This window comes from Aspergillus fischeri, genomic scaffold (genome assembly GCF_000149645.3).
Source record: "Aspergillus fischeri NRRL 181 1099437636252 genomic scaffold, whole genome shotgun sequence".
In the NCBI taxonomy this organism is placed as follows: domain Eukaryota; kingdom Fungi; phylum Ascomycota; class Eurotiomycetes; order Eurotiales; family Aspergillaceae; genus Aspergillus; species Aspergillus fischeri.
In genome coordinates this window covers 1606972-1632490 of record NW_001509768.1, presented here as the reverse complement: position 1 = coordinate 1632490, position 25519 = coordinate 1606972, and the positions used below count along the sequence as shown (strand labels likewise).

Below are 25519 nucleotides of genomic sequence, written 5' to 3'. Positions count from 1 at the left end.
TCCCTGCCTGTCCGTCTCCTCCTAGACAGCGTCGAGCATCCAAAGTACCCAGCAGCCTGTCATGTCGTCGTCGCAGACCATGACAGCGCCAGCGGTGGGCCATCGACCTCCTGATGCAGGTCCAGATATGTCGTCCCTGTTCGACTATGGCCGCCCTCACCATCACCATCACCAAGAAGGCCAAGAGCAGCAGCAGCAGGAACAACAGAACCACCAGCAACAGCGAGACAACGGCCCTTTCTCCCCGCGCAGCGACTCCGCAAACCGCGCTCTGCACGATTCTACATTTAACAATTCTGTCTCTCCTCCCCGGGGTTTACCCTCTTCCTCCGGTATGAATGGTATCAAGTCCGAGCCCAATGATGCAGGATACGATTTCGCCGGCGCTCAGCCAGATTATCAGAACGATCTCCGCCGCCAGTCCGCCGCCAGCGCCCTTCTGGCTCAACTCCTCGGCAACCAATCTTCTGCGCCTCCCGCCGGCACCGAAACACAACCTGCAGAATCCTCATCCTCGACAAATAATCCTCCCGATCCGACCGAAAGCTCTCCAAATAATCCCTCAGATCAAATTGCGGGTGGCCAAGGATCGACAGGCGTCTCCACAGAGATCTCTGCGCCCGCAGAGTCGGCCGCTGGCCAAGACCAATTTTCCACATCAACTGACTTACCACGCTTGCCGGGAGATGGAGAGAAAAATCGCGAAGATAGACCCGTTGATATGTCGTTTCCGAAATCCGAGGAATCTGGGAATCATGGAGTTGATGCAGTGATGAAGACGCCGGATCCTGCAGAGGGTTTGACGGATCCTATGATGTTCTCCAAGACGGGCCTGAACGAGTCAGACCTTTTCACACCTTTCGATATCGCATCTGCCGGAAAAAACCCTTTCGACAACGAGATGCTTACATCGGCTTATCTGTCTCAATCTGCCGACCTCTCAGCATTCGGGTATTCGGCAGGTCATTTGCAGGATGGTACAGGCTCGTTGGGTGGATCGGAACCGCGCATCCAGGCCTTTGCCAAATTAGAATTCGACGACGGGCATTTTTACTGCAACACTTATTCTTTTATCCTAGGGCGAGACGTACGAGCAGCTCGGGCAGCGCATCAACGGGAGTTTCAGGCCAGGCAGGCGATCAGGACATCAAGGGCGAAAAGTTCGAGCGGTGGCAATGCATCGCACACGCCGGTTCGGGTAAAACATGAGGGCAGTGGCATGATAGGAAGTGTTGTGAGCGACCGAGGTGGTATTATGGGACTCGACCCTGACATTCCGGCTCATCTTCCTAAACGTCTCAGTCGGAGGTCGTCGCACTCCTCTGAAGCGGGTGCTCCGCTACATGCAACGCCGGCTCAACTCCAATCCACTACCGACTACAATGCGCTTGCGATGCAATCGCTGCACGAAACCAACGGAGATGCAAAGCCTGTAGATGCGCTCGCTCTCCTACCCTCACCCGACGCTTGCCCGACCATTCCCATTCACCCTCCTGCTACTCTTGACGGTAGTGCCGCTGGACACCGAGGCATTTCACGTAAACATGTCAAGATTGCCTACAACTTTGATAAAAACCTGTTTGAGATGGAAGTGATGGGCAGAAATGGTGCTTTTATCGGTGCTGACTGGCTATCGCCGGGTCAAGTCCGTCCTTTGCATAGTGGTGATTACATACAAATCGGCGGAGTGCGCATACGATTTTTGTTGCCAGATGTACCAATTGGCGAGACTGGAGCCGATAGAGTTGAAGAGCAATCGATAGAAGAGAACGGGGATGCCAAGGCATCTGTCGGCGCTGAGAATGACGCAGAGGGAGCTGTGGAAAAGGGCGAAGGTGCTGAAGACAAGGACTCATCCAAGCCGACCAAGCTCATTCTAAAGACCAAAGAATCCGACCCTTCACGACCGGTACCTTCGATAGAAGGCACCGGAGACGGCGTTCAGCCCCCTGTTCGCCGCCGAGGTCCTGGGCGACCTCCCAAAGACGGCATCATGTCCAAGCGCGAACGTGCAGAGTTGGCAAGGGAGCAGAAACTGGCTGCCAAGCGGGAAGCCAACGGAGGCGTCACTCCTCCTCCGCTGAATCGACCCAAGGCCGGTAAGACGACAACCACAACCACATCAACGGTGGGCACTGCAGCCGCTACGCCGAGTCTTCCTGGCGAGGGCGAGTCTCCCGGGTCGAAGCCGGAAAAGCGCAAGTACACCAAGCGGAAGAAACCGGACGGAACGCTCATGGACTATCCCCTGCCTTCTACTGAGGGTGGCCCATTTCCTATGGAACAACGCCCGGAAGAGTTCATCAAGGCTCCTCCGGTCAAGAAGCGCAAACCTTCACGGTCACCCTCTCCCAACTACCCTCCCGAATCTGCCTATACACCGGAGGATCTGGCAAAGCCTCCGTACAATTACGCTGTCCTGATCTTCGACGCCCTCACGGAAGCAGGCACGCCGATGACCTTGAAGCAGATCTATCGCGCACTGAAGTTGAAATACCCCTATTTCCGTTTCAAGTGCGAGACCGAGGGCTGGACCTCCAGTGTACGGCACAACTTGAACGGCAACAGCCACTTGTTCATGCACGCCGAACGAGATGGCAAAGGATGGTCGTGGCAGCTTCGGCCGGGGGCATCCGTCGAAAAGGAGAAGAAGAGACGTCCGTCACCTCCACCACCATCACAGCCTCCATCCGTACCGGCTTCCGCCCCGCAATACATGCCACCGTTGAACCCATCCTATGGAAATCCACAGAATGGACAAGCGAATCTGGCGAATCAACATTTCCAGTTCCCGACCATGCCTCCGAATACATATGCTCCTCCCACGCCAGCTCCTGCCTCTTCTGCTACAGCACCTCCCTCCGCTACGCCTCGTCATCTAGACCCGTATCCTCCTCCTCACCCTCCGCCGCAGGCGGTCCCAGCCTCGGCCCCTTTTCCCATCCCCAGTCCATTGCGGAACAACCTTCCGCCCGCCTTTGCTCAGACTACGCCTTCTACATATACTTCACCCTATGCTTCCGATCCGCCACCGCAACTGGCTCAGTTTCAGCAGCCTCAGAAACCGCAGCAACAACCAGGGATGCACTCGCAGTCGCAACATCACTCACCGTACCCTCCACACAACGCTACCGCACCGCCACCGCCTCAACAACAGCAGCATGTGCCACCTCCGCCTCCGGGCAACACTCAGCAACCACAGCAGTATCTCCCACCGAACCCAGGACCACCGATGCAGCCTCCACAGCAGCAACAGCAACCTAATTACAATGTTGCGCCAATGAACGCTGGTCCCACGCCGATGGGGGATCCCGAATCTGTGTCGTTTGAGGAGCGCGCAAGCAAAGCCATTGATGACTTTGAGGCTGTTCTCCTGGAAGACTACGAGGACAAGAATCACATCAAGGAAGTGCTCAAGAGCGCACGGGCTCGTGCTCTGGGCCACGCGACGGAGAGCTCCTTCCCTGGCGGGGAGCCCAAGGACGAAGCTGTCATTCTGGACGCGCTTCGCACCTTGATTGGAGGCTTGAGAGACCAGTAAATGTGTGTTGCGGCAGCGAGCCTGGCATCATTTCTGGCGGCTATGACTGCCGTCTTGATTGAACGATTTCACGAAACGAGATTTTATGTTTATGACTGTTCTGGAGAACAACATTTGATACTCTTCGTACTCGGAAAGGTGTTGATGGAAGGTATGTGATTGGAACGAAGATCAGCGCCAGGGTTTACTCATCTATTGAGTATTCCTGCTGGAGTTATAGGGTATTGTTACTCTGTGATATCTTTTGCCCGTCACCTGGATTGGTTTCTCTCATTTCTTTTCCCCCCATTTATTCTCTTATCTGAAGTTTCCTTCAGTCGATGATATCCACTCTGTTATGAGCGTCAAATGCTCTTCTTTTTTTCTTATTCAATTTTCTATGGTTGTGATACTGCAATACCTATAAGCTAGAACGCTGTGGGTAGACTTCATCGTTCCAGGGCTGGAAAAGCTAGGAGTTTGTTCTTGAGTAATCCGGTAAATAGAAGAATCTAACGATATCTCTGAGCTGATTTCGAGGGATATATTTTAAATTCCGAACTTGTCGGGTCCTGTTGTCCGTAGACTACTCCGTGGACTACTCGTGAAGTGTACCTGACCCCTTCCCCCACTTCAGTCGCTCCGGATATTCCCTATAGCGGGGTTGCAGAAACACAAGACAAGACAGATGATCGTAGAAAGTATGGGAGGACCGAAACTAACCGTGACAAGTCACGAGTCAAATATTACAAGGTGGCAATGGCAACTGGCTGGGGAAAATCTCTGGAGTACTGAGAGAGAGGGCAGGGCAGGTAAATCAACGTATGATTGATTTCCTGCAGCAAGCATACATACCTCCTAGATTAACGAGCCAAACTCGCCATTCATCAGGATGGATTGGAGCACGAGTCTCTTGTCTATGCCGGGAAAACTAGGCAAGTTATTCAGGAACCAAGTAAGATACCTTACCATGTTTGAGGCGTGGGCGTTCGTCGCATCCCACTTTGGCATTGGGAAAGTTCAAACTTTTCCATATCGGTCGTGCCATGCAGTAGATCGATAGTCCAGGAGTTGCATTTGCCGCTTAGGCGCTGGGAGTGGGAGTCTTCTCGCACCTCACAGCAGTTTATCTCTATGAGATAATATTATTCGGGCAGAAATGGAAGCCTGATGATGACGGTTGTTTACCCCTCTTTGATACGGTACACCGTGGGGATAGGTGAGCATGTGCATGATTTTGAGTATCAGAATCCCTCGTGGAGGAGGATTGTTTTGGAAATAGCACAGATGGGGTTCGTCTTCTCCACTGTCTGATGAAGCTCATAGAACCTTCAATAGTTAGTGATTCGTTCTGTTTCACTCAGGGATATCTTTCGTTATTCCCTGCGGATTGCGGATTCAAATGCGTGGCTTTATGCCTGAGGCCGCTATATATGCCAGCAGATGATGTACTTCTTTCGGTGTGTTAAGATCGACAGTTTGGAAATTCTAGAAATCTGGATATCTTTTTGGCGCAGGCCACTTTGCTTCTGATTATTGATATTATTTTGCCAAACTTACTTACTCTATGCACTTCCACGAATCCATCTATCCGGTCCAACCAGTATCAAGCATAGCCCAGGTAGTAGTAGGCAGAAGCAGGGTCGACGCAACATCTCCCTTGGGGTCATTTCTCGGCACCCCAGGAAGGCATTAGTTAGTTACGATGTGAGGATGAGTCAGATGAAGGATTGCTAGGACCTAATCGCTCGTTGGCTGGTCACGTACAAGCCTCTGGGTTTCTGTGTTGGTTATACGGCATATGCTTAGGCTTGGGTAGGGCTACGCAGAAAGGTACACTGTAAGTATCCAGTATATATCTGGGATACGCAGGCATTTGACGAAATTGGAGATTCGAAAGAGCGGCTAGTGCTGCCTTGGTTACTCCGCTGACGATGCATGTTATTGGGTTGTTGGCTGAGGAACGGAAGTGGAATGCAGCGACTATCTATTCCCTTCTACCAACATCAGCAGTGGTACGAGGAGGTCCAAAGTTCTAAGTTGAGTCAAAGCATAGATGGGTCTTTCTGGGTTCTGTAGCCTGATTTTGGGTGGAAGCAGTGGTGTCATGCCTGATTCATGTTGAGGCTGATCACAGTACTGTAAGAGTACCTTCGTTGTTGCCACCTTGGTGCAATAGTGTCATACCTAAGACAAGGTTGGGTGTGCTGTATCATATCACAGACATCCATTTTGCTTTTATCTTGTCGTCTTGATGATGCTTTGAAATCAAGGATGATTGTAACAGGTTTCTTCTCTTTCATTCGCTCTGGGAAGACTTCCCTGCCTTTTATGGAAATGTCAACAAGAAGCCAAACACCGCCAATACTACTACAAACTCAACTACACTCAATTCTGCACTCGGTCACCGCCGACATTGGTCATCAGCAATCCCCTTCCTAAATGAGCCTAGCCTGGTAACTGGACTGTACCACTGAGACACGTTTTTTATTTTAGCACGGGGAAGGCGGTGCACGAACCAGCCGATTCTAGGCAATCTGGCCGTTTTTGAGTTCGAGGGGAGTCTTTTATTATTAGCACTAATGCTCTTTTACCCTGACTATGCACCTCAAGAGGGGTACGGCTTCCTACGGGAGTGTCTCCATGACTGGTCTGTGTGTGACAACGACTTTGCATCACTGTTCTCACTTCCAGTACCACTACTGGCAGCCTGCATCAAGCACCGCCTTCATTTTCTGCTGCCTGTCATTGCTGGACCTTGGTTTTGAGGATTACAACGATGACGCTTATGATGCGTACCTGCAATCATCGATGGCTAACATTATGACGGACACTGTTGCCTTGCCTCAACCTCTTCGAATAAGAAGGAAAAGAAATTAACTACTCACATCTCGATATTAGTCATGCTGCTCATTCCCTTCAGTTCTGGCCAATTTCCGTACCACTACAAGCCAAGTACCTTACGTACCAGCAGACGGGACACTCTTGAGGAAATAGGAATCAACCAGAAACGCCAACGTAACCCAGTAACCTAACTTTGCAAGGGGTTAGGGCAACCCAGTGAGCCCACCACCTGGGCCTTTTACCTTAGTTTTAGCACCGGTGTGACCCATCCAGGTGGCTCTTGATGCCCCGTTTTGAGGCTTCTAAGCCCTGAACATCTGCACATTGCACAGTGTTATTAACACATGGAAATTATTTTTGATTGATAGCAAGGGTGATCAGGGACATTGCGGCACTCTCAATTACATCAAATGACAACTTTCCTGAAATAATATATGTGAAGCAGAATATATTGTCGAACAGTCACTGTACTACTCATAGTCATCCTGGTATATGTACTACTGCGTATTTTTCCTTCAAGTCACTGGTTGAATCTCGACTCAAAGTTGACTTCCATGGTTTGTCTCACTGCCTCTAGGTGATTTTCTGGTAGGCCATCTAGAATTTTTCTGCAGTATGGAGTCGTACGAGTAACACAGTACCTACCACGCGCCGAGGAAAGGATTTCTGTTTTTGATTACCTCTTACTCTGTACTTGACCTCACATTGATCATCCAGCAGATTCAATAGGATGATCGGAGGTTGCCTTTATGAATTATTTCTTAAAAGCACCTTTTCAATTGGATGGTTACTATGATTCAAATTGCACTCTGTGTAACTGAAGTTGAGAGAAAACTCTAAAGCAATTGAAGGACCCCTTTCTACGGGACGGTCATACTGTTGGTAGGACTCCGTAGTATTATTCCTTTTTCTCCCGCCCTCCCAGCAGCCAGAACACCCTTTTCATTTGGTCTGGGTGTCTGGGTGGGTGTGGAGGCAAGCGTATATTAATAATCTGCATTAAATTTTTGCCTACATTTTATTATGATTTTTCTTTTTATTATTTCTGTCTTTTCTTTTTTCCCTTTTTTTTACACTCAGTTGTCATTCGTCATTACTACTGGTCAGATTGTTCCTCCTGACTTTGCCGGCCAATCCCTCCGATCTCCCAGAGTTCACCATTGCCTTAGTAGTCGTACTGTAATTATATGGCCAGAAACACACTCAAACCTGCTCCGGCCCCAAGTCCTCTGTCACTAGAGCCACAGAATCACAGACTGGCGAAAGAAAAGGTATTGGGATACTGGGGAAAATTACAGAAAATGGCTTAATGGCCCAAGTCAGAGAAAATCCCAAACCAAACAAAATCAAAATCAGACCCGCGCAGAAGAAATTAAATCAAACAGAAACCCAGAGGGAAATCATCATCCATGTTCCATAATAATAATAATAGGCATGATCCATTCTTCTGCTAAGACTACGGAGTACTGTTGCTGTTGATAGTTAATTACCTACTCATTATTAACCTAAAAAGAAAAAAGAAAGAAAAAGGTAGAAAAAAAAAGAATAATAAAAATAACATAAGTTACTATGATACTATGACTATCATCTCAACATTGAACTCCAACATGACTCCGCTACGCCTTCTCAACTAAAACTCCATCCATCCATCCAGCCACTACGCTCTCTCTCTACCGCTCTACCGCTTTACGCCTACACCACTACTCCGTACTCCGTGCTCATACTACTAGTACTACTGCCCTTTGCCCCCATCCTTCTCTTCCTCTCTCTCCATCCCCCTTCCTCTTTCGCCTCTCCATCCTACGTCCTCTCAACTCTCTGTTCTTTTTCAGTTCTCGCTTGTGAAATTCCCTGTCTCATCTCTCTCATCTCCTCTTGTCATTTTCTCTCAACGAGCTTTTCACTAAGTGTCGTTGTCATCGTGGTCCGGGGCTTTTTCACTTTGGCGCGAGGGAAAGAAAATTAATTTTTCTCTTCCGATCCCCTACAATTTCCCCCGTCGTTCTGCTCCCCCAGCCTCTCCTGGCTCCACGAACCCTCTCTCCCTTACTCTTGTCTCCATCTACTATCAACGGTCCTTGAGGCACGTTCTGCGTCGTTGGGTAACCATCCGCTGTTTATTCTTCAAATCCAAAAAAAGCACCGTGTGCTTGTTGGGTGTCTGGTGTTGGACCAGTAGCTCTACTGTGAAAGCAACTACCGCGAGGGAATAACACAAATCTCGCCGCGCGAAAGGATCCGACAGTCAAGGAAGCCAAACACAAAACGCGCCCTTCGCGATCGCTGTTTTTCCTTGCTCCTTCTTTCGTGCTCTCTGTGGACCTTTCATCTTCTAATTTAGTTGGATTTCCTCTCCATGTCATTCAACTAAGAGAATCTCACCACGGCAAACACAGAGCTGCGGCTCGCTGAGCATCGCTCTCCCCAGGATCAGGGCCTGGCGGACGTGTAGACGGTTCGTATCTGGTCTCCTTACTCTATACTGGCACTATACCGCGTTTGCTTCGTTCTTCACATCGCTGGGGTGGCTTTACTGACCGTTACTTCTCCCTATAGCGTTTGATCGTCTACCCTCGCCGTCCTGGACTGGTCTTTTTTCTTTCTTCTCTCATAACCGCTATGCCGTCTTTCTTCACCGCTGGCCTCCAGGGCCTTCCTCCCACTCCTCCTCACGTCCTGCCTGGTGGCAGGATGGAAAATGAGCCTTTTTACATCGTCAACAACTCTGCCTTTCCGCCCCGCTATACGCAGAATGGTTGCGAATTCATCGAGCAGTACTCTCAATCCGCCCACTACTCAAAGCCGGCTCCGATGAACTTACACCCTGCATCCGCCCACCATATGCACAATGGCAGAGATTTGACCACTGCTCACCCCGCGTTGAACCAATCCTTTGGCCCCCTGCCCACCACAAACGTGCTGCCTCCGCTCCGTACCGGTCTACAATTGCCCCCGATGGAGAGTGCCATTCCACCGCAGTATCGCCGCCAAGATATGATGATGCAGCCCGAACAACAGCAACGCAAAGAGGAGAAGGCCACCGGAGGTGTAGCCGCCCATTTGGATTATGAGATGGAACAGATGTCCGACTTTGTGGCTGAGATGGCTCAGGGAATGTATGCTTTGTACATCACCAAGATCAACATAGCAGATATTGACTTCGCGCGAAGCGTCTACCCAGGAACATCGGTCCCTCCCCAGTTTCGGAAATACGTCTACCAGGTCCTTTCTTCGACCCGCCTTCCCAGCTCCACGATCCTCTTGGGTCTCTACTACTTGGCCAGCCGAATGCGTATGCTTTCCTCGGCTAAAGTGTACACCTCTGGCAGTGGACAGGTTTATCGCATGCTGACTGTTGCCCTACTCCTGGGAAGCAAGTTTCTGGACGACAACACCTTCCAGAACAAGTCATGGGCCGAAGTCAGCAATATCCCGGTCGGCGAATTGAACTCCATGGAACTGGAATGGCTCTTCGCATTTGAATGGAAGCTCCATGAGCGCATCCATGACCAGCAGGACGGCTTCGCATCGTGGCTCTCCCACTGGGAGACCTGGCGTGCAAAGGCTGTTGCTAGAGCCCAGGAGTCGCATCACACCCTTGCCCCCATTGATACTAATGTCTCGCGGGGCCACATGGTGTCCAAGCCTCTCTTGTCCCCCGAGGGACCGATTCCTCCGCAGTATCAGCGAAGCTCTCATTACGAGAACTCCTGGCTCAACCCCGCCGCGTCTGAGTACTCGCCTCCTTCTGCTCCCCATAGCGGCCCGAACACTCCCGACTACTACGCTGTCGGACCCTGGGTGTATGCCAACCCTCCGCCGCCATACACACGAACTTGGATTCCTCCGCCGCAGCAGTACATGCCTCAGTCCGCGCCTCGGTCGCAACCTCCGTCTTACCACCATACGCCGTCCTACGCGTTACCGTTTGCGCAAAGTGTGTGGACAGGACACGGTTCATCCTGCGGATGCTTGTACTGTGCCAAGCATGTCGAACACTACATGTGTGCGAATGCTTTCGGTCCAATGCAGGCTATGGTCGCCTAGATGGGTGGCCCTCGGTCTTTGCATTTTTCTCGCGTCGGCCCAACGCCTCTCTAGATTTCTCCGATCAATGACTTCTTGGTTTTCCTTTTTTCCATTCCTTTATTTTCCAACGATTTTTTCTGAATTTTCCAACCATTTTTTCTGATCCATTTTTGATGATACCGTCTCCATCTGCGATGACAACATGCCCTATTCCCATATTCAGTTACCGTTGTTTTGCATTTGTCGGAAAAGTACCTGTGCCCATCCACCGTCATTGTTCCATGTCGGAAAAGTGAAAAGCAACAAAAAAAAAGTTTTTCCCACGAGCGATATTGGAACAACTCTGTCCATCCCCATCTACGATACAGAGTTTTTCTGTGCATTTACGATACAGCATAATCTCTTCATCTCAGCTTGGCTTCATACTTTGTTTCGTCGCCTGTGAAGAGTGATTGCTCATCGTGTCGCATATTACTCCATTGATTCAATCATCTTCTGGTCTTTGGAGTAAGGCAGGTCACGACGATCATGACTTTTCTTGTCCATTTCTAATGGTTCCGTTTTATCCGCTTTTTTTTTTTTTCTTTCTCTTTTTTACCTCCTTATGCTTGTCGTTTTTTCTGGGCTTCAGCATTCCTCCTGGCGGTTGTCATCTATAGATCGCTTTCTTCCTTTCCATTGGTTCGGTACATTTGTTTCTTTTCCATCGCCGGCTACACTCGTTGTTACGAGTAATGGCGTTAATATTTATGCATTCTGGATTTGACCCCATTCTACTCCTGCATTTGTCCGTCTCGGTTGAGGAACATATTCTGTTTTCTTGTGCTTGATCAGACCCACCGGGATACAGTTCGATTCCGCAGCATGTGCTGACTGCCCTCTTACGGATCGAGGACCTGGTGGTTGTAGTCTATCTTCGCTACTTCTTTTCGACGAATTGTTTTCAATGCTCCCTGTTTTACATACTCATGTTCAAATGTCGTCGATCAGACATGAAAAAAAGCGATACTCCCCTTTCAAGTCCCGTCTGATCTGGTTTTTTTTTTGTCCCCTCTCTCGTTCACAGCGAAGTGGCATGGTCTTGTTTCCTTTTCGACCTCACCATTTGCCCATTCAATGTAAGTTAGACAACCATATCTTTAAGACCTTTCGCACTGCGAAAGGTCCCCAAACAAAATTGAAACTGCGGAAAAAGAGACAAGACAATTGATTTCTTCTTTCCGGGACGAGAAGTATATATTCTCCCAACCCCCCTCTTCTTCACATATACTCGTTTCTGCAAGTGCTATAGATACTTTGTGTAAACCATCATCAGAGGATCTCGATTTCATGGAACGTGATGAACTCCATTGCGGACTGATCTTGAGATTGAGCTCTCAGGGGTACCTGCCTTTTCAGTCGCTGTATCTGCTGACGGATATGATATACTGGGTAAATCTACGCCTATATTCGCCAGACCACTAGGAGAATAGAACGAAATAGTAATGCGAGCGTTCCTTTCTATTTTCGCTCGATGAATTAACGCATCATTCTCATACTATGCTTCTTTTGAAGGTATCAACATGGAAACTATCGTGAGACATCATAATAGGGGGTTTGGTTAGATTAGGGGAGCGTAGACGGTCATACGAGAAACGTGCCTGAGCGTGTGCATGTGCAAAATGTGGAATAGGGAGATAACGATGGAGGGTGAATACATAAGGATTCGATCAGTAGACACTCCCTCTGATGCTCTGGTCACGCTGTCGTTCGGCCTCGAGCTCGGCGTCGGCGTCATCTCCGTCATCTGCGCCGTTGTTGTCGTCATGCACGCGTACGTAGGCCTGCTGGGATTCGTGCTCGAGGTGCGCTTGTTCGTTATGGTTTTCTTGTTGAGCGGGTGATTCGGCAGGGGTGTACGTAGTATCTTGCGACCGATCCGTGTCGATGTGTATTGCTCCCCTTTTGGAGTTGCCGTGATTCGCCGAGCTTGAGTGGTGAGTGTGGTTGTGGCGGTTATGGCTGTGCTTATGGTGTGAGCGCGTCCGTTTCGGTCGTTGGACCTGCTTGGTGTGGCTTTCGTCGTCGCCGTCGTCGGCGAAATCATGCGACGAGTTCGGCTTGTGTTGGTCGAGTCGGTCACCGGAGAAACCTGCGTCCTCGCGCTCGTCCTCGGACGGGGTGACGCTGTTTGCGCCACTCAGGGAACCGCCGCCGTCGCGGCCGCCGAGGTGGTGGAGAGCGTAGTTTGACCTTGGTGGGTGGAGGAGATGATCCTCGCTGTCGCGATGAAACTTGGCTAGGTCGGGCCGCCTGGGTATCGGGTTTGGGCTCGAAGCAGCCCTCGGATGAGGGCTGGGCCTTTTGGATGTTTGAGTATTGTGGTCGGTGTTGGCATCAAAGTCCGTAGGAAGGCTGGTGGGTTGCGAAGTAGCTTCAACGTCCCGTTTCGAGGGATCGTCAGAGGGGGCAATAGTCTGGTCCGTCGGTCTAATGTCTGAGGAACAGTCTCCCAGTGCTGGCTCGGGGGCCGTGATGTATTGCTGATCGACCTGTGTTCTCGCTATCAGCGTCATTCTCCTGTGACTCGACCGAGGGATAACTTACATTACTTCTCGTGGAGGGTTGCGCCTCACTCCCAACACGCGTCGGGTCATCGCCAGTCGTCCGTGAAGACCGTAAGGACCTTTTTCTGTGGAGGCCGTGGTTACAGCCGTCGGGACATCCGCCCCATTTGCGTCTGATCGGGAGAGGAGTGGGGGCAGGGGTGAGAGAAGTAGCCGAAATCAGGTCTTTGCTCGCTCGCTCCCGTTGTCTCTCGTTTTCCTTCTCTTTCCTCAGCTCGGACCATGTACGCAGCTTGTTCTGAAGGACGTATTTCCCATTGTCCGGGTTGAGCTTCATGATAACGAACTCGCAATGATTGATGTTGCGTAGATCTTCGAAATATTCAACACTCCAGTGATACCATTTCATCAGAAAGACCCTCGTCATGAGTCCATGGGTTACCAGTACGCAGACACTGGCAAAATCATTCTCCCCGAACAGTCGCCAAAGCGACTCGTTGAAGCCGCTGATTCGGTCATAGGCATCCGCAGCAGATTCACCATTCGGGATTCGATAGAAAAAATGTCCATAGTCCGCCCTTTCCAGCCACATCCGTTCCATCTCCGCAGAGCACGGCTGAAAATTGCCAAAGTCCTGCTCTCGCAACCGTGGTTCTTCATATACTTTGATGGTATGTCTGGGAAATGGCGACGGGGACGGAGAATCGGAGGTCAAAGACTCGAGGATCCCCTCTGTAGTCTCCCGAGTCCGACGGTAGGGAGAGGTAAAGAAGTGTATGGTGTCATCGGGCCGTAGAAGAGCACGCAGCTTGCTACCTGCCTCCTTTGCTTGTCGATGTCCTTCGGGTGTGAGCTGGACCCGATGATCAGGGATCGTTTGGTGGATTTCCCGATTTTTGTTTCCTTCTGACTGCGCATGGCGGATCAAGATGATCATCTATTGACTGAGTGAGACGCTGGGGTGTCAGACATAGAATGCGACTAAGGAAAAGCTAACCCGCGGTTTACCCATGGTTGACACAACATCGGTTGATGTTGGGAGGAGAGCGGAGAAAATAACAGTGCTGGAGTCAGGGCGCGGTCAGGCAATGACGGGTTATCGGATTATACACCCGCAAGTGGTCTTGTCTGTTAGCTCTTCTGTCTAGTCAGAGCAACTGTGATCTGTACAGTAGAACTCCAAAGAGCAGAAAGTGCTGATTCTGAGACGAGAGCGGCGGCAGTACCTGAGTATCCCTCAATTTGGCTAGTGTATCGGATGTGAGATGTTGAAGTTGCAAACAAGCCCTGGCCAGTGGGTGATATAGTAATATCTAGAGACCTCTATATTCATTGGAATAGGCTCTGTAATGGAGAGACAAAGATTGACCCAGACAGAACTGCCTTGGTTCCGTTAAGGCGTTGGAGGCGGATGGGATGGACTGGCGTAGGCGTCAAGGAGGAAATGCGGAGATGCGCTTGTTGCCGCAATGGCTGCCGTACCGCATCACCACTAGGTAAGAAGGTATTGGATCTCCCACCACCCACTGGTCAGCTGTACTTGGTTTCGTCAACTGCTCTCCTTTACAGAAGGGAACAGGCACGGTATTCACCATGACTGACTATCTTTACGACTTGTTGGCCCCTCATTTCTCTCTAACAGATGCTGCCTCAACACCGTTGGCTCCAGATAATGACACAACGACAGCTCAGTACTTAAACCGACTCTCAACGCTGTCCCTGGTGGCTTTGGAAACGACAGAACCCCAATCTCTGGCGCAATCCTCGCATTCTACCCTCCTGTCTCTCCAGGCCTTATCGAATCGCTCACACAAGGCCTTCATCACTTCTGCCGGTAACCTCTCGCAGCTCCGTATCTCGATTCCCCAATTGACCCGCAACGCACAAAATCTACGAGATACAATCCCCAAACTTGACGAAGAGGCGGTCCGATTTTCTACCAAGTACAGCCGAGCCGCAGAGAACCCGTCTCTGGAGCGGCGAAAGAAGGTCATGCAGCTGGCGAGGAATGTCGATCGACTTTCCGACATTCTAGAACTTCCCTCTCTTCTATCGACTGCTGTCTCATCGGCAGCAGCAAGCTCTGTTGCCGCGGGCGGCACCTCGTTTTCTACAACCTACTCGTCTGCTTTGGATTTATACGCCCACATCAAGCGATTACAGACACTGTACCCTGATTCTCCCCTCGTCAAGGATGTCGCCTCTCAGGCCGAGGATGCGATGAAGGAGATGACAACGAATCTGATAGCAGGTCTCCGTACGCAGAACCTTCGGTTGGCAGCGGCTATGAGAATGGTAGGCTGGTTACGTCGAGTGGCTCCGGAATTGGAGGGCTTGCACAGTGACGGCGGAACCGGCACCGGAGAAGGCGCGCTCGGTGCGTTGTTTCTGGTTTGCAGATTGGCAAATTTGGTTTCGACACTAGAGGCATTGGATCCCTTGCGAGAACTAGCAGACCAGGAGACCCAGCGCAGAACCCGGAATACAGATCAGAAGGAAGGGACGTCGAACTCGTCCTGGTCTCACGGCCACCAGACAGAAAAATTCTTGAAACGATACATTGAGATCTTTAGGGAGCAGAGCTTTGCAATTGTTTCCTTGTATAAGAACATCTTCGCCCCGGACCAAGCCGGGTCAGAGTCAGTTATTGCAGGACTGCGAGGGATAGATTCCCGTGTTAAAACGAGCTCGTCGCAGCCAACTCGCCTGGATGATCCCTTGCAATGCCTTCCACCAGCTTTGGCAACCTTTCCTATGCATCTCGTCCAGCTGCTGACTGACACATTACGCACCTATCTACCCAATGTCCAAGATAAGAGCTCGCGCGAAAGTCTCCTAACTCAAGTGTTATATTGCGCTGCTAGCTTGGGAAGACTGGGAGGGGACTTTAGCATGATCCTGACGGAGATGAGTACCGCGGTAGAGGAGCACGAGGAGAGTGCCGCCTATGAGTGGGAAGAGGTTACACGGAAGCACCGAGCCTTGGCAGGGCGGTTGGAACAACTCACCGGAACTGCCTCCAAAGGGACCCCGCAGGTGACTTCACCCCTTCATTGAACAACAGCCGCGAGATAAAGGTTACTAGCAGTAGGCTAGACTTTTGAGAGCCTCAACGAATGACTATCTTCCAGCCGATACTCACGATATCCATAGGAGATATCTGCCGCTGAGGGTCGACGGGTGATCGGCTGATGGGGCGTCCTCATCGGCGAAGGATTGGCCCCCGAGACTCTAAGCCTGTTCAGGTCTAGCTGCGGGCGCCTTTTGGCCTCCGCCCTCCAACGTTGTTTGGACCGCCGTCATCTTCCCTCCCCCCATCACACCCCAGTTCATCTCTTTTCATCTCATCTCATCTCGTTGCGTTTCAGCGCCTCAAAATCAAATGCCAGATTGTAGCTGACATGTCTAGCTGCTCTCTGCAGCATCTCTTATATACCTATATCCCCTCGCGCTTTCTCTGTTCCTATTCCTCTATGGTCAGATTTTCGTTGTACTTTCTCCCTCACCCTTCTTTGTCCTCCCCAGTGTGACGGGCTCCCTTGTGTGTAGTTGTCCCAATCTCTTTGTGCTCGACCACACAAAGAAATGAGACCTTCTTATACGGCATTTTGAAGAGCACGGGTTTTACATACATTACGCTCGACTTCCAGCGCACTTGTTCCCTCTCTCTCTAGGCCAGAGTCTTATCTCAAATGGCCGCCTCGGCTCTGTTTCCCTCGAGTGGATTAATTGATCCCACCAAAGACTACCCTATCATCTTGGGTGATCAATTGGCCGGAGGAGATACGAAACCGCAATCGAGATTAATCAACATTCAGTATAATTATAAAACGAAGTCCGCATCCTCGCAGCAACGCACCCATATCACCCGATCTGCACAATGTCCGGACCTGTATAACCTCACGATCACAGACAAGGCACCGAATGCCGATAATAGTGTTATAACATACTCATACAAAGGCAGCGTGGATCCAGAGCATGCTACGTCGGAGTCCCGCGAGCGGAATCTGGTATTGGTTTTCGATCCGGACCGTAAGGTCTTCGTTCTAGAGTCGATTGCGACGCAGTTGAACTTCAATCTTCGGTCGGCACCTAATAAGACTGAAAAGCAGGTGACGGAGCAGTATGCGCAGCTGCGAACATTGCATGATGATGACCAGGGTTCTGGTGACGACGGAGCAGTTGAAACAGCCGCTGACACCGACGACGGTCCCGCTGATGACAGCAATCCCTACGACTACCGTCACTTCCTGCCAAAAGAAAACGCTGACGATGACAAGTCTGTTTCGGACGGTGCAATGTCAGCTCATCTCAATGCCAGTAAAGCTAATACCCCTCTGATGACCGCGGCTGCCAAACCTACTCCAAGTCCCCAAGCTCGACCTAAGCCTCAAGCCAATCCTCTCCGTCGACAACCACGCCCGAGCAGACCTTCTAGAAACCAAACAAAAGCTGCTCCCAAGACGAATCTGGAGCCTCCAGCGCAAGTTGAGCGGGAAGAGCCTCAGGAGGAAGAGATAGAGGAGATCCCGGCTGGCGAAATGAAATCATCTCCTTCGGACACTGGAACCGAATTGGTATCGTCCTTCAAGGCGGCTCCGTCACCAGGCTCTAATATCATAATTGACGGAGATCTGATCATCGACATGGGATCGCCCCCTCCATCTCGTCCCGCTTTCAGGGTTAATCCAGCACACTTCTCGTCCAACAATACCCCAGGAAACGAGGAAGATGAGGAGGAGGAAGAAGAAATGGAAGCTCTGCGGCTACCATCTCCTGTCGGCCGCGGTGGTGCTTCGTCTGAGAGGGTGGAAACAGCACCGGCAACACAGGAGGAAATTGAAGATGATGACGATGCACTAGCGGCTGAAATGGAGGCTGCTTTCGAGGAAGAAGCGAGGAAGCAGGAGTACCAGCCTCCGTCTCTGCAGTACCACGTTCCCAGTGATGACGAGAGTGAGGTTAGTGAGGAGGAATGATACCTTTCTGTTCTATTGTCTTATTTTCCCACACATTGCATCTCGGCCCAAACTCCGAATTGTCACGATACCTTTGTCTACAGTATTCTGTTTTCTGTGTGTCAGATTTATTTGCGTGCATGGCGTCATTTTGGAGTTTTGCAGCGAGGGCACTGGACCCAGCCCAGTCGACCAGTTCACTGGAGGGTAACGATACCACGATCGAATTATAGTTGTACACAGAAATCTAACGAAATCATTTTCTCAATTAAACTCGCCAATTTCAGAAGCAGCCTGATGTGTTGCAAGATATGGATACTCCTTGTACTGTGTCAATCGGAGCCGATCTACATACCCCGGAACAACTTGATGATCCGGGCCTTTCGCATCCGCACTCCAGATTATCTTTCGGAGTGTTGCGAGACTGACACTGAGCAATCCAGACTTCACAAGCCCACAGTATACCTATCATTGAGACCCGCTTTTGATCAAATAAAAAGGGTTATTCCGGTTACTCAAGCAGAAGAGTCTCGGAGCTTCTTTCCGCACCTACCCAATCACTCGTTCGGCAAACGCCATCTGCTCGTCTTGAGGACGCTTCACAACTCACCTGGTTGCGAAAAGTCAACTCGCGATATCACGAGGCTTACCATGCGCTATGTTTGATACGAACTCATAAAACACGCAATTCTGGCATCTCCTTGCTGCGAAGGGAGGACAGACACGCAGCACCACGTGCGGTCAGCGCGCCCTGCTCAGCTGTCCTCCTCGAAGAGATAAGACTTGAACGAAGACTGTTCATAGCTCAGAGCGCTTTCCGACAAACACCGGACGGAAACATTGTATCAACTTGATTGCATCTCAGGGTGATTGACCTGCGACAAGACAATCTCCTCAATACGTCATGGCCTCGGCACCGTCGCATTCCCCGGAGAAACGGCCTCTACCTGCTGAGTCGAATCCCGTCCTCCACGCATCGCAAGCCCAATGGCTCTTCACAGATGAAGAACTCACTCGTACGCCATCCCAACTCGACGGCATGAAGATGGAAGCGGAGCATACTAGTCGCAGCAAAGGTGTCAATTTCATTACCCAGGTCGGGATCATGCTGAAGCTACCCCAGCTCACTTTGGCGACCGCAGCCGTCTACCTTCACCGGTTTTTCATGCGCTACAGCATGGTCGATATACCGCAACGACCGGGTATGCATCCCTATCCCATCGCGGCCACTGCACTATTTTTAGCTACGAAAGTCGAAGAGAATGTCCGAAGAATGAGAGAGCTCGTGGTGGCCTGCTGCCGAGTGGCGCAAAAGCAGCCGAATCTGGTGGTGGACGAGCAATCCAAGGAGTTTTGGAAATGGAGGGACACAATCCTGCACCATGAGGACTTACTCCTGGAAGCGCTCTGCTTCGACCTGCAGCTCGAACAGCCGTACCGCATCCTGTACGATTTTATCTGTTTTTTCGGCGTGAATGAAAACAAACCGCTCCGCAACGCCGCATGGGCCTTTGTCAACGACTCCATGTTTACCGTCCTCTGCCTCCAGTTCAACGCACGCACCATCGCTGCCGCCGCTCTATATGCCGCCGCGCGGCACTGCGACGTGGGATTTCCGGACGACGACCGCGGTCGAGCGTGGTGGGAGCAGATTGACGTGGATCTGACGCAGGTGCGTCGCGCCTGCATGAGAATGGCACAGCTCTACGAGAACAATGCCATGCAGAAACATAGCCAGTACTACCCGACCACCCCAATACTGTCGGACGAGGGCACTGAGAAGACCAGGATCCCGCACGCTGGCAGTCCCGCGAATCGTCCTCCAGCGGAGTCATACGTCACTCACGGACGGAAACGATCGAAAGAGCCGGAAGACAGCGGCGAACCTCGAGGAGATGGCTCAGCACCCTCCAACGGAGAGCGTTCTCCAAAACGACCACGCAGGGAATTGGATGCCGCGCCCCGTGGCAGCTCGCAGGATCAACAACAGAGCCCATCCGCTCCTTCCTCGCAAAGCCTACCAAACGCAGGAAGCCCTTCCTCCTTCTCCTCTCAGGGCCGGCCCCATCTCAACGGCCAGGTACCTCCCTCATTACCTCATCCCCCCACTCACCACCGTCACCCGCATCCCCTACCACCGGCTCCCCGTCCATTCCCACGTCGAGATAGCGATCACCATCCTCCGGGCGGCGGAAAAGTGGCAGGTCCAAGGGAAGCCGATCCAATCCAACAACGCATTGACGAAATTGTTTCACAGAACATGCCGTCACACGGTGGTCCACCAGTACCACCACCACCCGGAGCCGGAGCGCGGATCCCCAACAGACGAAACTCAGTCGATCGCCGCGGACCCGATCGGTACCGCGGCTACGATGATCCCGCGAGACGACGGCGGCCGTCCTTCGGAAGGAGGTCGCAGTCATTCGAGGAACAGCCTCCACCGCCCCCAGGACACCCTCATCATCAACCTCTACCCCCACCGCCACCACCTCCCGATATTCCTCAGCCACCACCTCCACCCCCGCCCTCACAACCGGAACAAGCCGCTCAGGAAGACGAAGGCGGGGGCAGTGAAGAAGGGGAGCTTTGATTATGGTTTCGCCGTGCACTTGAAACTCCTTGTGTTCTACGACAGCCACAATTACTAAGTTGCGGAGAACATGCATGATTTCAGACGAAGAAAAGGAGGGAGTCTCTCCAACTGCTTGACTTATAGTGACCTGCCATGACGCCGCACTACCTCATGGGTCATACAAATGATTTCTAGCGGCTTGATCAGTTGCTGCATTCATTGCATTTATGCACTACTTCCGGAGCATGCATTGGTTGGCGGGGTGGTCGACTTTATTTGGATAGTATATTATCCGAGATTCCAGCAATATAGAACGGATATTGTACGCCGTTGATAGTTGAATTGTAAAGAATCCGCTATATACGATTTCCAAGCAAGATCTCCAGTAACGCGAGTCGTAGTAGAATTGAAACAATGCCGAAAGTGAAATGCAACGATTGGACAACAGAAAAAGAGCTATCAGTAACCTTGGGTCATAACGCCAACTCCATTATTGTCAAGTAAGCTGCTGGAAGCCACAAAGCTGAATCCACCGAACGGGTCATTGTCGCAACTCATTCCATCCGGACCTGTCGGCATTGCACGCTGGCTGGGGCGTCGGCGAAGAGAGTAATAATCGTCAAAGCCGTTGCTGGTGACGACCGGACTCAGCGGCAGGGCGGTAAAGTCGGCAGAGAAGTTCTCCGCCAGAGCCGGGTCCGTGACAACAGGGAGGATAGGGGGAGCAACCTCGCGACGCTCGAGCGCCTTCCAGTCAATTCTGCGGAAGAAGCGATGGTTCTTGATGGTCTGCAGGTCCTTGGGCATGTGGTAGCCGAGTCGCTTGGAGGGTTCCTTGCGCAACAGGCGGGTGAGAAGGTCTTTGGCATCCGGACCAAGGAAGTAGGGCAGCGTGAGCTTCTGCTTGACGATTTTTTCCTGCAGCTTGGCGTTGTTGTTGGCCTTGAAGGGCGGGGAGCCGGTGAGTAGATCGTAGCCGAGTGCGCCAAGTGACCACCAGTCGCAGGCTTTGCCGTACGGTTTGCCTTGAATGACTTCGGGAGCCATGTACTCAATGGTGCCCAGGGACGAGTTGCAGCGATCGTCATCGCTGACTGCGATCTTGCTGAGGCCGAAGTCTGTCAGGAGCAGATGGCCATCGCGGTCCAGGAGACAATTCTCCGGTTTCAGGTCGCGATAGATCACACCCACGTTCTGGTGCAGATGTTCGAGAGCGAGAACCATTTCGGCCATGTAGAATGCGGCGGCATCTTCGTCGAACATGCGTTCCATGGCCAAGTGGTGGAACAGCTCACCACCCTGGGCATATTCCAGGATGAGGTACAGCTTTTCGTGATCCTGAAACGCGTAGAACAATTTCACCACAAATGGATGACGGTTCACACTTTCCAAAATCGCACGCTCAGTCTTGGTCTGCTCCACGAGTTTCTTGTGAACGGTGAGCGATGCCTTACGGAACTGCTTCTGAGCATACAACTTCCCAGTGAGCGCATGGCGTACAAGCAGTACGGTTCCGAAGGAGCCCTTGCCCAGGCAGAGTAACGGCTCAAAGTCTGCGGTTGTCATCTTGCGGCACAGCTGAGTACGGACGTCCTGCGCACCGGGGAGACTCGCCGACGTTTCTTCCGCTGCGGCATCGGAGCTGACGAAATCATGTTCCAGAGGTACTTCGTAACTAGTCAGGACCTCTGTCTGATCGCTGTCCGAGCAAACGCTTACATTGCTCGGGGTTTCAAAGCACAGGTCACTCTGCGCAGCCAGAGCGCTACCGCTGCCGGACAGGCTGAGCGAATCGAGTTGAAGCTTCAGAGCGCTCACGCCACATCCAGCAGGTTGGACCATAGGACTGTTTCCGTCGCTCTCCGCATGAGCGGGTGCTCGTGACGAAGGACGAGCCTTAGCGCTTGTGGTCGAGAAATCCGAGTCTTCGTCGCCAGAGGCAAGTGGAGTAAATCCGCGAACGGTGGAGATGGCCCGGGGAGCTTCACTTGTCTGATATTTCTTCTTCTTTTTGCGACGGTCTGGTCTGCCGGACAAGGCCTCAACGTTGAGATTGTGTGCTGGAAAGGGACTAACTTCATTGACATCCTTGGTGACCGGAACTTGCTTGCGACTGGGACTGCCACCACTCATGCAAAAGCGAGTATCAGGGTTATTGTCGAGAAGGGCATCGTTACAAGGTTGCGACATGTCCGCCTGGGGTGCAAAGACATCTCCCACGGAAAGATCATCATGCATTGGTGCATCCATGTCTTCGGCAAAGGATCCCGGTCGAGGATAGCGACGGCAAGATTTGAACAAGCAGGTCGGAAAGCGCCAACAAGCACGCTTTGTAATTCAGACCTCAATTCATCCACTCCACTTCTAACAGTAAACAGGCACTAGCCTATCGAAGAATATCTGATTGCGCAAAATGATTGTTAGCTCCCTTGTCAGACATTGCGGGGTAAATTCGAGGTGAAAAGCGAAACAGCACGCAGGAGCGAGTGAGAAGACTATCCAGGGGCCTGAAACATACCTTCAACGCGAAAAATCCAGAATTGAACGCACCGCTCCCACTCGTAATCTAGCAGGAAGTCACACTCGTAGCTCTGAATATCTCACAGTTTACCGTCCGCCCTTCTTCAGGACGGACCAGGGACCCCTAGCCAAACCACCTCGGCAACCGAGAAGTCGAACAGCAGGGGAGCCGACAAGACTTGAATATTAGACAACGCGTATTCCTCCAGAGATCCGCGGGGAGCAAGCCCGAAGGTTCGATTCAAGGTCAAGGGGTGAGAGTCGGCAAGGCAGCCAGCAAAGCGGATAGAAGCGGACGAGGACAGGGAGGGCGCAGACAGGCACATAGAGGAACGGCAGATATGATAAACGAGGATGAGAAGGTGGATCAGTATCCAAGTGAAGAGGAATGGTATGGTTATTCTTGGGAGCAAGAAGTGACTAAGGGAAAAATGGCAAGCTGAAGGTCAAGAGATCCAACATTCACAAAGAAAAAGACGCCCGTTGACACTGGAAAACGATGCGGGAGTTGCGGGGCCAATCAGAACGCGTGTGACCTAAGCGAAACTATTCCGCTTTGAGTAGACTGCTTTCACGTGCTGTCGTCATTGGATCGAGATCGCGAGGATAATGGTCTGTATTCTTCATTTAGACTGAGCATGTGTACCTTTGCAGGTCATACGAAGAAGAGGAATAGACTAGCTTAGACTGTCTTGCCTGCATATATCACCGAGCTACTCGTAAGTGATCTACGCGGCAAGGCGGAGGTAACCGTCAGAAGAGAGAACTACATACATACTCACATCCTGGTCCAACACGAAGTCATAGAAACAGTAAGCCTGCCGAAGGAAGACTCCATACAGTTGAACGAAGAGAGGTCGCTTCAAGACCAATTTTTCTTGGGTATTGTCCACAATATGTGCCCGGTAACTAAGCTGACAGTACGCTGAGAGGGACATGTTGTATAGGACTAGGTATGTCAGGACATCATATGCACAAAGCCACACAATTCGATGAGACTTTGGCTATACCCTTCCTCCTTCCAGATCTGATCTCTCAAAGAATGCCTGTGAGCGGGTGATTTCTATTCCAGATCTCTCCACAAACGACAGTGCGCTGGGTTTCTCGACCCTCACTGTGACTCGTTCGTTGGCAAACTGCACGGTGACTATGCGCGCAACGAAGGTAGCCAGTGCCTCCACGGTCTGGAATGCGGTCTCTTCCACTTGCTGAGACAGAGAAACGCAAGTCAATTGACACTCGGCAGAAAATAGTAAGACGAGGAGTAACTTACCTCAGCAACCCTTCTCGTCATCTCCTGATAAGTATCAACCACCGTCGAGCCCCAAGCCAATTGCCCAGGGCCCTTGAACTCCAATGAGATGATAACAGCCTGTTTCTCAACCCTCTCATGGGAATTCACTCCAAGGATACAATGGCACCTGATACCATCAATCCGGAACTCCTCCTCCAGAACAACAGGGCAACGTTCCCCGTCAAGCGCTGTACTCTCATCTCCCTGCCGATACCCCCAGACAGTAACGCTCCGATACTTGAAGCCTTCCTCCGCACGCAGCAGCGCCTTGGGCAGCTGCAACCAGACCTCGCACTGCCCAAACACACTATCAATGGGCGGACTCGCCAACGACAGCCCCGCGAGCGGTGCCTGTATCTCCGCCGACGCACTCCCCCTCCTCGAGCCTGGATGGCAATGAACGTGCGACATTCTCCGGATCCCGGCAGCCGTCTCATCGAGTAGCCCCAGGCCGCAGTTCGCGACAATCCCCGCAGTCAGCCTTACATCCTGCCCGATCTCTGTGCGCATCATCTCGTCCCTCCGGCTTCCGTCTGCGCTGACCATCCGCTGAGTCGGGGAGAGGCTGTGTTTTCCCATGTTGCGGATGTCTTCTTCCAGGCGGCGGTAGAGCTTGCCGTAGTCGAGGGAGAGGGAGACGTCATCGGCGGCTGCGGCCGCGATAGCGGATGAGTAGGATAGTTTCAGTGATGCGGTGCACGGTTGTGGCTTTCCGTCGCGATGCCATGGGTCTGGTGCAACAGGCAAGGGGAGTTGAATGTTGCGAAGCTGAACGCTGTCCAGGACTGCTGGGTGGGAGGGGATATGGACGTTGACACGTTGCTCGGCCATGTTTAGGGATATGTATTGAGAGTAATGTTTCTCTTGTTGTATGGAGACGGATCTGCCCAAGTATCGGCTTTCAAGCTCAATAGAGTAAATTCGCTGGTGATAATGGCAGTATCCTAGGTATCTTCGTGAGCAATGCCCCTCTTGTGGGGCAGAATAAAGATAAACTCGAATCAATTGGAAATAAAAAATACAGATAAATAAATAGAGCTCTCAGATCATTCCACGCAATATTTTTAAGAAGCTATTGACCGAGTCTGAGAAAAAAGCCGAAGTCGTGATTTCTGACAATGAAGATAGCGGGGTTGCTCCGCCTCTAGTAGCGCGGCGAGACCCCATGACGAAGAATGATGATACTTCGACACAACTCTAATAGCGCTTAGGATGGATTTTGGGAAAAGATTTCCC

General features: G+C 51.4%; 8 protein-coding genes across 8 annotated transcripts, besides 3 other annotated features; 5 read left to right on the top strand and 3 right to left on the bottom strand.

Annotated features, from left to right (window-relative positions):
* Positions 1–79: 79 nt before the first annotated feature.
* NFIA_067270 (forkhead domain protein) lies at positions 80–3541 on the top strand (the record flags this gene model as incomplete). Its single annotated transcript, XM_001263456.1, has 1 exon — positions 80–3541. One exon carries the CDS (start codon positions 80–82, stop codon positions 3539–3541), a length of 3462 nt encoding a protein of 1153 aa, XP_001263457.1.
* Positions 186–224: a microsatellite.
* Positions 3542–8983: 5442 nt separating the features above from the next.
* NFIA_067260 (putative cyclin-like protein (Clg1)) lies at positions 8984–10411 on the top strand (the record flags this gene model as incomplete). Its single annotated transcript, XM_001263455.1, has 1 exon — positions 8984–10411. The coding sequence occupies one exon, from the start codon at positions 8984–8986 to the stop codon at positions 10409–10411; it is 1428 nt and encodes a 475-aa protein (XP_001263456.1).
* Positions 10412–10513: 102 nt separating this feature from the next.
* Positions 10514–10556: a microsatellite.
* A 1546-nt stretch (positions 10557–12102) lies between these two features.
* Positions 12103–13951, bottom strand: NFIA_067250 (acid phosphatase DET1; the record flags this gene model as incomplete). The annotated part of the gene is made up of 3 exons (XM_001263454.1): positions 12103–12924; positions 12980–13876; positions 13937–13951. 3 exons carry the CDS (start codon positions 13949–13951, stop codon positions 12103–12105), a joined length of 1734 nt encoding a protein of 577 aa, XP_001263455.1.
* Positions 13952–14532: 581 nt separating this feature from the next.
* NFIA_067240 (Dor1-like family protein) lies at positions 14533–15996 on the top strand (the record flags this gene model as incomplete). Its single annotated transcript, XM_001263453.1, has 1 exon — positions 14533–15996. The coding sequence occupies one exon, from the start codon at positions 14533–14535 to the stop codon at positions 15994–15996; it is 1464 nt and encodes a 487-aa protein (XP_001263454.1).
* A 272-nt stretch (positions 15997–16268) lies between these two features.
* Positions 16269–16295: a microsatellite.
* A 336-nt stretch (positions 16296–16631) lies between these two features.
* On the top strand, positions 16632–17918 carry NFIA_067230 (ELL-associated factor; the record flags this gene model as incomplete). Its single annotated transcript, XM_001263452.1, has 1 exon — positions 16632–17918. The coding sequence occupies one exon, from the start codon at positions 16632–16634 to the stop codon at positions 17916–17918; it is 1287 nt and encodes a 428-aa protein (XP_001263453.1).
* An 883-nt stretch (positions 17919–18801) lies between these two features.
* On the top strand, positions 18802–20487 carry NFIA_067220 (putative cyclin; the record flags this gene model as incomplete). The annotated part of the gene is made up of 1 exon (XM_001263451.1): positions 18802–20487. The coding sequence occupies one exon, from the start codon at positions 18802–18804 to the stop codon at positions 20485–20487; it is 1686 nt and encodes a 561-aa protein (XP_001263452.1).
* A 441-nt stretch (positions 20488–20928) lies between these two features.
* NFIA_067210 (AGC family serine/threonine-protein kinase) lies at positions 20929–22719 on the bottom strand (the record flags this gene model as incomplete). The annotated part of the gene is made up of 1 exon (XM_001263450.1): positions 20929–22719. The coding sequence occupies one exon, from the start codon at positions 22717–22719 to the stop codon at positions 20929–20931; it is 1791 nt and encodes a 596-aa protein (XP_001263451.1).
* A 1274-nt stretch (positions 22720–23993) lies between these two features.
* On the bottom strand, positions 23994–25114 carry NFIA_067200 (dihydroneopterin aldolase family protein; the record flags this gene model as incomplete). The annotated part of the gene is made up of 2 exons (XM_001263449.1): positions 23994–24197; positions 24263–25114. The coding sequence occupies 2 exons, from the start codon at positions 25112–25114 to the stop codon at positions 23994–23996; spliced, it is 1056 nt and encodes a 351-aa protein (XP_001263450.1).
* Between the last annotated feature and the right edge of the window lie 405 nt (positions 25115–25519).